This window comes from Hydra viridissima, unplaced genomic scaffold (genome assembly GCF_058129835.1).
Source record: "Hydra viridissima isolate aposymbiotic clone 2 unplaced genomic scaffold, HvirCarnegie_v1 scaffold_1, whole genome shotgun sequence".
In the NCBI taxonomy this organism is placed as follows: Eukaryota; Metazoa; Cnidaria; class Hydrozoa; order Anthoathecata; family Hydridae; genus Hydra; species Hydra viridissima.
Window position 1 is genome coordinate 16,352,168 of NW_028324300.1, and position 10,317 is coordinate 16,362,484.

General features: G+C 33.1%; 2 protein-coding genes across 5 annotated transcripts; both read left to right on the forward strand.

Moving 5' to 3' along the window:
* The first annotated feature begins 3,065 nt into the window (after positions 1 to 3,065).
* Positions 3,066 to 10,317, forward strand: LOC149893582 (uncharacterized). 3 transcript variants are annotated; one of them, XM_090065868.1, is made up of 4 exons: positions 3,066 to 4,042; positions 4,191 to 4,275; positions 4,420 to 4,460; positions 10,142 to 10,317. In XM_090065868.1, the coding sequence occupies exons 1-4, from the start codon at positions 3,808 to 3,810 to the stop codon at positions 10,216 to 10,218; spliced, it is 438 nt and encodes a 145-aa protein (XP_089921994.1). In that variant the 5' UTR covers positions 3,066 to 3,807; the 3' UTR covers positions 10,219 to 10,317. The 3 variants fall into 3 exon arrangements, with proteins under 3 accessions (XP_089921994.1, XP_089921996.1, XP_089921999.1); XM_090065870.1 differs by having other exon boundaries at positions 4,432 to 4,460; XM_090065873.1 differs by lacking the exon at positions 4,420 to 4,460.
* LOC149893583 (E3 SUMO-protein ligase ZBED1-like) lies at positions 4,851 to 7,515 on the forward strand. 2 transcript variants are annotated; one of them, XM_090071337.1, is made up of 2 exons: positions 4,851 to 6,703; positions 6,909 to 7,515. In XM_090071337.1, exons 1-2 carry the CDS (start codon positions 5,693 to 5,695, stop codon positions 7,182 to 7,184), a joined length of 1,287 nt encoding a protein of 428 aa, XP_089927463.1. In that variant the 5' UTR covers positions 4,851 to 5,692; the 3' UTR covers positions 7,185 to 7,515. The 2 variants fall into 2 exon arrangements, with proteins under 2 accessions (XP_089927463.1, XP_089927466.1); XM_090071340.1 differs by having other exon boundaries at positions 6,949 to 7,115.

Consider the following 10,317-nt stretch of genomic DNA (forward strand, 5'->3'; position numbering starts at 1 on the left):
CAAAACGATGAATTTTATGAGAGGAGTGATATTTAATTTGTATTCTTCTTTTGAATAATATAATCTATACCATGTTAAATTCTGGGTTCTTTTTGTATTCTTGTTAGAAAATTTGCCATTGTTCGAAGGTCTTTAAGTTCGACAAACGTTTTATAAGTATCTATTTAAGAATTAAGAATCTATTTAAAAGACAAAATTTGGCCCTTTTTATTTTATGTTGATAAAACGTTGTGTTAACATAAAATATAACGTTGAATCAACGTAAAATATAACATTGCACCAACGTGAAATATTACACTTCGCCAACAAAAATACAACGTTGCACCAACGTTGGTTTGTTGTTGTTGGCGACGTCGCTTTTGTAACCAAAATGATATAAAAACAACGTTGGCAACCGACATTTTGCCAACGTAAACTCGCGGCATTGTTTTAACGTTTTATCTACGTATGTGTGCTAGCTGGGGACATCATCTACAATATGTTCTTATTATCACATGTCCCAGGTCTACATGACTGGACGATTCACGTTGGTCACCTATATGCGATCTAGATATCGCAGATATTTATTAAATATATTTTTAAAATTTTAAAATTTAATTTAACAAAGAATTAAAATCAACTTTTGTTATCTTACATTTCATTAAGTCAAAAAATTTTATAAATAGATTAAATTGAATTATAATTTTTATTTCCGTCATTTTTATACTTGGATTTTACTGATACTCAATATTTTAAGTTCAGTATAACGGTTCTGTTAGCAAAATAAATAATTTACTGGTGGTATTTACCGCTAGTAAAATATCAACTTTAGTTGGCAGTAATATTTTACTTAGATTTTACCGCCACTTTAGCAAAATATCAACTTTAGGTGGCGGTATTTTACGTCATAAATTTTACCGCCACTGTAGCAAATTTTGAAGTTTAGTGCGGCGGTATTTACCGCCACTTTAGCAACACGCTATATATATATATATATATATATATATATATATATATATGGCGCTACTCCACTTTCTCCCCCCCCCCCCCTAATTTTATGATTGATTCTGATAGAGAATTTTATGCTGATTAAGAATCGTATAAAAACATGGGTCTCAAAATCAACGGAAAATGCTCTAATCTGATGTTGAAAGTACAAAAATATACCACAAATCGCTAATATTCGCCATCTTGAAAAGTGATTTCAGTTGAAAAGTTAAAAGTTTATGAGCTTATCATTGGTAATTTTTTCTTCTTTTATAATAAAATGTTTAATGTACCATATTTTACTTTAAAGATCGGCAAATTATTTTAATCCTTTTTAAAGCATAGAATTGAAAACTTTTCCTGATAGTCAATGGGAAATGACAACATCTCATGAGAGATGTGTGACAATATCTCGTGAGAGGTGTGTGACAACATCTCATGAGAGATGTGTGGCCACTTATGAGAGTTGTGACATTTTTTTCGACTCTCAACTCTTAACTTCGAAATATGAATAGGCCTCTACGCGGAGAAACGAATTGAGCGCGGTACTCAAGAGACGTGGAAAAGTGTTGAACTGCAAACCTCATGAATACAAGGCGAGCGCTCTACTATTCTACTACCGCACTAAAGTTGACAACTATTCTACCACCGCACTAAAGTTGACAACAATTTAGCTGATTTTAGCATTGACGAAACTCTGAAGTAACAAAACAGACTTAATATTGGTCTGTTTTATTTACCTTTAAAGGTGGTAAATGGGTCTAGTTTTCAGGAAGTTTTTAACGTTTTCAGTCAATTTAAGCTGTTCTTGTTGGGTAGTTTATGAATTATATTTTTAGATTTCATTAGTTGCTTGTTTTTCTAACCGAAATAACTTTACTTATGTGATTTGAAATTCAAAGTTAGTTAAAGTTCGTATTTATATATTTATGCCTTTATACTGTGAACTTCTATTTAGCTAGTGTCATGAAGAAAAGAAGCGAAGTTACGTTAGTCGATATTAAAGCGGAGGTTCAAAAGATATTGCGGTATGCTCCTAGCAAAGTTGTTGGCAGGGATGGTGGGGGTCTCCAGAAAGATACTGATACAATATAGAAAGTTGTTTTTTGTAATGCTTTTACGCTAGAAAATATGTGCTATTTTTTTAATTGTATTTGTTATGTTGGTTTAACATCGCTCTACCACATAATGACATCGTCTTTACGTCAGTATTCTGACGTCAATCCGACGTTGGTTTAACATCGCTCGACGTTGGTTTAACATCGCTCGACATTGGTTTAACATCGAAATTCTGACGTCGCCCGATGTCTTTTTTTCGACGTCGCCTAACCTTTCCATTTCCAACGTAAATCCGACATCGATCCGACGTCAGCTCCGACGTCGATCCGACGTTGTTCCGACGTCGCTTTGCCCACTGGGTCAACTTTTCAATTCAATCCTTAATGGCTATAGAAATCACCTTCAGCAGCCTTTAAAATCCAAAAATCCGTTTGTCTTACTCAAAAAAATAATCTTATTCCGTGAAAAGTTTTAGCATTAGTGAAAAATTATTCATTCTGGTCTTAGAAATATTTGTCGAATAATGCACAGAGGTGTAAATATCCGCAAATATCAGACGAAGTTCCTTTCTCTGTAAGTTAGAAGCATTTTTTTTAATCCCAAATTTGTGAAAATCTCTTAATAAATTTTGTTTCAAACCACTTCACATGTAAATAAAGAAGAGTATTTTAAAAAACCTTTTGTATATCCAGGATATATGTACTTTCCAGAACATAAAGACTTTCTGCACGATATCTGTTCAAACAGAAGCAACCAGTAAAATTCCTCTAAAATTTGCACCCAAAGATAACGGAAACCAAATTTAAATTAAACCTCACTTATCTCACTTATTAGTTATCAAAATCTGAGGGAACTGAGATTTCAAATTTGTTTTAGAATAAAATTGGAAATTATTTATATCTCAAATAAAATTAAATTCGTCTTGAAACAAAGCGCAGCGAGTAAAACGCAAATGGAAAAGTTTTTTTTCAACAAAAAAAAAAAGTGATGTTAAACGTTGCAGAGAAGTATTACAACCTTACCCAGCCAACATTGACAGACGGGTACCGTATGGTTTTTAACTGGGCTTACGGGAACGGGATTTAGAAGGGTTTGTGTTCTGGTTTCCAGACGGGTCCCATACGGTTGAAAAATTAAGCAAAAATAGTAATATGGGCCGCATGTGGTGATTATAAGGGCTAAGAAAACTGGGATTTTTACGGGTTTCCCATTAGGGACCCATCTGGTGAAAGTAATATGCGGAAAAATCTATGCAATCAGACCATTATCGCCATTTGCAACTTACCTTGTGCAAAAAAAGTTTTTACAACATAACGTATAAATTAAAGTTATAATCGTTTTCTCGTTTTTTGTTTTTTACGAAACTCTATGTAAAAAGTTGTTATAACTATTTTTATTTTTTATAAATAAATTTTTCTCTTTTTCTGTCTTTAGTAAAAAGTTGAAAATTTTACAAAGTTTTACATGCAATTTGAACAATAAATACTTTAAAGAATTCATTTATATTTACGTTTATGAAAAGTAACGCCACAATGCATATAATATTATAAAGTTGACGTGAGGATTTTCATTATTGTCTTTCTTCCTTGTGGCATATTTTCTTAGAATCATGAATGGTTTTTGAAGACCATTGAACGTTTTTCTGTAAAACCAAAAGCACAATTTAGTAATATTTTATTCCTATATAAAGGAGATTGCGGAGTATGGATTTTTTCTATTTTCGTTTACATTTTGTGGCAGAGTAACTTACTGTGTAATTTCTGTACTGTGTTACTGAGTAAGATGTTGTATGCAAATGTTGCATTCGATGAAGAAAACAATACAGATTACGTACCACTAATTTGGTTAGTGAATGCTATGAGTAAAAATGTGTTATCAATAATTTCCTCTAGAAAATCTACAGATTTTTATTGGCCTCGCTGGACAAATATGAAAAAAATAGACTTAGCTAAATCAATATGTCAAGAACCTGAGTTTGGATGGCTTAGGTTTTCAGGAAGAAATTTGTCAACTGCAGGTAGTTTATATAATATTCTCAAAGCTAGTAAAGTAATAATTTTGATAAATTTTTATAAATTTATTTAAGCATTTAATCATAATTATTGAAATTTGAAAACGAAATTTTGATACATCAATAATTATCATAAGTACTTTTTAAAATTTAGACACAGAATCTGAAGCAAAAGAAAAATGCAGATATGCAGAAGATACCTCAAATGTTGATGAAGTATATCAAAACCAAAAAAATAGGTATATAAAGTTACATAATTTTAATTTAACATACAAAAGATGTTTACGTTAGTGTTACTCTGCTTATGTTTATGTAAATGGCTTAAAACCTGTACATTTATGAATCATTAAAATTTCAAAAAAAAAAATACTTTTGATATTTAGCCAATCCTTTAGAGATAATCAAGAAAAGCCTTTTGAGAAAAGTGAGTAAAATATTGTTTTAATATAATGTTAGGTTCCGATTAAATATTTGTCATTTATACATTGCATAAAAATTTTAATGTATATTATAGCTTCCATTGTCAAGGTTTTTCTGTAGGAGAAAATTTTAATTTTTTATAATATTTTATAGTATGTATATATTATATATATATATATATATATATTAGGAAATATCAAAGGGAATAGATAGATATCTAGACCTAGAAAATGTCAGAATTAAGCAAGCTCTACGTATGTATAGAGTGTTCAAGGGGAATCAAAAATCTGTCCGATTTAATAAAAGTCTGACTTATCCAGGGTTCAACTTAACAGGGTATATATATATATATATATATATATATATATATATATATATATATATATATATATATATATTAGGGCTTGCAAAGTTAACGCGTTAAAAACGCGTTAAAGCGCTAATAATTTAACGCAAGTTAAAAAAATTAACGCAGATGAAATTTTTTAACTCATAAATTTTCATAAAACCCTAACCCTAACCCTGACGATTAGATTAGATCATAAATTATTTTGGCGATGCTAATTTTGGTTAGCATCAAAAAATAATTTTTGAGCAATAAAGAAATTTTTATACCACTTTCTTATTTCTAATCAATGTTTACTCATTGATGATGCCATTTTGTTTTATTTGTCTCAATTATGTCTCTCTTACCTTATAATTTTTGTTTTCGAAATTGTTTTGATCGCGTTGTTGTTTTGTTAATAAATTTATTAAATTTCCAAAATTTTAATATCTTATCCTGATGAACTTTATTTGTTAATAATTTAAATTATGGGTTCAAACGGCAATCAATCTATCCTCAACGGAGCCTTTATTTTTAAAGACGAATCAAAATAATTGGTTATCTGTAAATATTGTTCCAAAGAATTTGCATATCACCGAAGTCTTACAACGCTTCAGTATCATTTGAACAGTAAACACGTGTTCTTCGCAACTACTAGTAAAAATCAAAACAAGATCGTGAGTTCCTCAAAACAACTTACAATTGAGGACAGTATTAAATCACAAAATGGCGTAAATAAACAAATTTCTGCAGATAAATCAAAGGAAATTACGGAAGCCATTGTTTGCTGGGTTGCCAGTAGCTGTCGACCACTCAACATTGTTACAGATCCAGGTTTGACGAATGTCATTCGAACAGCAACGTCCGACTACAGTTACAATCTTCCCTGTCAAAACACAATTAAAATTAAAATGCAAACACTCTATGAAGATGAGAAGAAAAAAAAAAAAGACCTCGTAAACATGGCTACTAGTATAGCAATTACCTGTGATCATTGGTCTTCAATGGGTAATGTCAGTTACCTTGGTTTAACATGTTATTTGATAGATAACAACTGGATGTTGAACTCATTTGCCTTAGGTGTTCATCAAACATTGGACCGACACACCAGTGACAATGTTTCAACCCACATCAGAAATATTGCAGATGAATGGGGATTATTTGAAAAAATATTTTCTATTGGTACTGATAACGGTAGAAACATTGTAAAGGTTGTATCAAGTTTTCCCTTCAAACATCTTCCATGTTTCGCACATACCGTTCAGCTAATTATAAAATCTGCCATTGAAGAGACTGCATTTGACATAACACTAGCTAAATGTCACAGAATTGTTGGACATTTTAAACATAGTCCAGCAAATAATATGGAATTACATGAAAATCAGATTGACCTCAACCTGCCACAAGAAAATCTAATTCAGCATGTTGTTACAAGGTGGAATAGCATGTATGATATGCTGAGACGTATGTTGAAACATAAAAAAGCCATCACAGTAACACTTGATGAGCAAAACCATTACTTACAGACTTTGACAGAAAGAGAGTGGGAAAAAATGGAGAAAATTGCTGATGTTTTGCAACCATGCAAAGTGGCTTCAGAATTGTTAGGTGGTAATAAATACGTATCTAGTTCGGTGGTTTTACCAATTATATGCCACTTATCACGTGAAATGGTTATTCAAGATGATGATCCTCGTTACATCGCGCTATTTAAAGAAAAATTTGTAAATGAAATGGAGCGCAGATTTAATGATTTTTCGAATGATAGTTGGTTGCAAATCTCGTCAGCATTGGATTCAAGATTTAAAAATTTATCGTTTATAGCTTCAAATGAAAGATCAAATGTCTGGCAGAGATTATCGAAGCTTCTTGAATCTGTTCCAGACCTCAGACCAGTATCAATAGAACAAGAACCAAAAGAGGTGAGCATTTTGTAGTAATAAATTTGATATTGTTTTTTTATTGAATTATTCTAATGACATAATAATAGATTCAAAATTGCATTTATTAAAATAATCGTTTTAATAATAGATAAAACTCTATGAGTACTATAATATTAATTGAAATAGTTAGATAATATCTATATGCTTTATTTATGGTAATATTTGAATAATTATTTTGCAACAGCCATCAGCAAAAAATTTTAAAATGGCATTCAATCTACCAGATCTGGATGAAGTTGATTCCCCAAGTGAAGATGAAGTGAGTCGATATCGAAAAGAACCCTGCGCCAAAATGGATTCAGATCCTCTTCAGTGGTGGAAGCTACATCAAGGTTCATATCCTCGATTAGCAACAATCGCAAAGAAATATTTGTCAGTTCCAGCGACTACAGTTCCATGCGAAAGACTATTTTCAACCGCTGGATTCATTGCAGACAAGCACAGATCATCTCTGCAGTGATGGTGAAGAATTTACGACTGCTCTCGGTGACAAAGTCTTCCAAGTTCTTGGAGCTCACCAGCGTAGGATCAACAGTTATCCTCTTCAAAGGATATTCTGCACCCGGTGCTTGCAGGGCACTGACCATCAGACGTTTAGTGTCATCGGAGACTTCGTCATCAAAGAAAGCCAATGCAATCAGTTCTTCTGACAAGTACCACAAATGTCCTAAAATTTTCTTGTATTTGTTGATCTCCTTGACAAATGTCCTAAAATTGCCTTGTATTTGTTGATCTCCTTGATAAGCTCGAGATCATCACGAGGCGAAGATGGCGCTGACGGCGCTCTAAACCAGGCCTTGACATACAGAGTCACTGTGAAAAGACACACGTCTGCTATTCCCTTCTCTTCTTTCTTTGTCATCTTGAACTGGCTTCTCAGCATCCATATTTTCAATGAATAAATAGCCTTGGCCATCCATCTGGCTCAATGCAGTCCTGCCGGAGCTTTGAATGAGCATCCTTGAGATGGAACGCCTCCCAGAAACATTATTGTCAGCTCTAGCAGTTTGCGATAATCATCACAAGGCTGAAACTGTTGCAGTTGGTTTTCAGCAAATGCAATAATTTCATTTGCAACACTGGAAACAGCACTGTGCACGTTGTCATTCGAACTAGATGCCTGAAAGTTTGACCGGTCAATGATTTCCCAACTGCTTTGAAACCTTTTAAAAATCATAATGTCTGGACCCTTTGAAGGGCCAAGAGAAAGAGTAACCGTTGCCTCTAAGACTATTTCTAAAATGTGATGATGGCAAGCAAACCAGAGCAAATCTTTGTCAAACTTCTGCTCCAGTAGGATGCAAGCACCATTTCTTGGACCACTATTGACGGAAGTAGTGTCGAAGCACACGCACTTGACTTTATCAGCTATGCCCCACGCTACAGTTACATCATAAACAGCTGTTGCTGCAGCTTCTCCAGTTCCAGATGGCAGCTTCGGTACACAAAGAAGTTGGTCAACTCCTTGTCCAGACACGAGGATTGGGAGCAGTTCCACAATTTTTTTGCCACTGATATCTTCCAGCAATTTCCCATCCCAGTGTATTGTTAGTGGAACTGTTGGCTTGAATTCTGCTTTCAAGTTCTCTGCCATTCTCTGCCTACATTTCATCCTTTCTCTTCGAATGGACGATCGATTGATATTAAACTCTGCTGGGTCATGACCGAGGTGCTACAGTGCTGGAGTCAGGACTAGTGCAGCATTTCTATCACTGACCTTTGCCATATCCAGACATACTGCTAACTTGTCATTCAGTATTTTGTGTGTGCCACGTTTACGTTTAGTTCTCTTTGAAGTTGTGGTTGATGATGGCTCACCAAATGCTTCATTATCATTACCAGACTCCTGTTTGCTTTCGGAATTCTGAAGAATAGCTTTCTCCTCTCTGGCCACTCTGTCCTGTTCTTCTCTCTCTTTTCTTCTCTTGAAGTTTTCTTCTCTACTGTGAACATCTCTTTCTCTTTTGGCCATGGCTTTGTCAACACTTCCCATCTTACCACGTCGTCCCGCCTCACGCTGAGCTAACAGGAACTCCCTGTCCTCCTGTATGCTAATCATCTTCATGGCGTCCGCATGAGCAATGTCGAAAAGACTCTCTAAGCCATCCTTCCATTCTTCTTCCTTCTTCAGTAGACTTTCAGAGCGCTTTGCTTTATTTTCCTTATTTTTCTTCAGTTTGTCATATTCATGGAACAGACATTCAACTTTTTCAACAACGTGTTTCTTCAACCGTGTCGGGATGCGGGCTTTAGCCCACACTTCAAGAACGTCATTAGTTGTTGAATGTGATGCTTCACGAACAGTCTGTTTGGTGGCCTCTTTGTAATAGAAGAAAAGTGCCATGACTTCCTTCTTTGACGGTAACTTTGTAGAGCTGAGAATTTCAGACATTTGGCCTATCAGCCACAACTCAGTTTCTCGTCTTGTAGTTGGTTTCGAAGTCCTACAGCAAGCATTGGCCATCTCCCTTAAAATAATAAATTTTATTTGTTACCATCCAATTTAATTATTCAAATTATATGTAATTTCTAACAAAAACTTATAGAGCTCAGAAAACTAACTGACAAAATTTATGTTATGCAATATAAATAAACAACAATGACATATGAAAACTCTGACAAGGTCTAAAACCAATAAATAAAATACACAATTATGTGCATAAATGAAAAGTCAAGTTCGATACTATGGCACTCAGGCAATTGATATTAATTAACAATTTAAAATGGATTTAGCACAGCGGATCGGTCATTCTGTCTGTTTTATAATAATTCATTGTTAAACCAAAATAATTTGGCAAATTAATATTTAAGCAAAAATAAACAAAGAAAACACTCACTTTTGATCCAGTATCCACTAGGTCAGTTGTTACGGAAGTTTCCCTGAGAGAGTCAGTAGTCACTAATTCAGATTAATCAAATATTATTGTTATATTGAGTGTCTGTCAGTGTCTGATTACAAATGGCTGACAGCTGGTGAAATGCATTCTGGATATTTTAACAATAAATAAGTAACATCATATTGATAAATTATGCAGGCGGTATAGTTTTCAGATTTAGCTGATTTTTTTTGTGAATTTTTTATGCATGCATATAAACAAAATTCAAGGGTGCCCTGTACAAAAATCAAACTTTGAAAATTAAGGACCACCCTAATATATATATATATATATATATATATATATATATATATATATGTAAATATATATATGTTTATTTATTTACTTAAAAATATATACAATATCAATATAAAATTATAATTTATTTATCAGTAACTATAGGAATGTTATACATTTACTATCACAACAATTTTTTATCTGAAGAGTGTTGAGTAGAGAGTTTTATAATATATTAAATGAATAAAACCAGGTGTGTTACCTATAAAATTTCAGAATAACAGTTAAATTTTATATTTTACAGCTTATATTGAAACAAGAAAAAGCTTCGAAACGAGAATAAAACGATGGAAAAGCTTCCAATTCGCGAAACAACCGTAAAATCAGATAATACGCGATTAAAGAATGTTTAAAAATTCTCTCAATTTTGACATTGTAATTTTAATTGTTATTTTGTTTGAAACAAACAGTCAAATTATA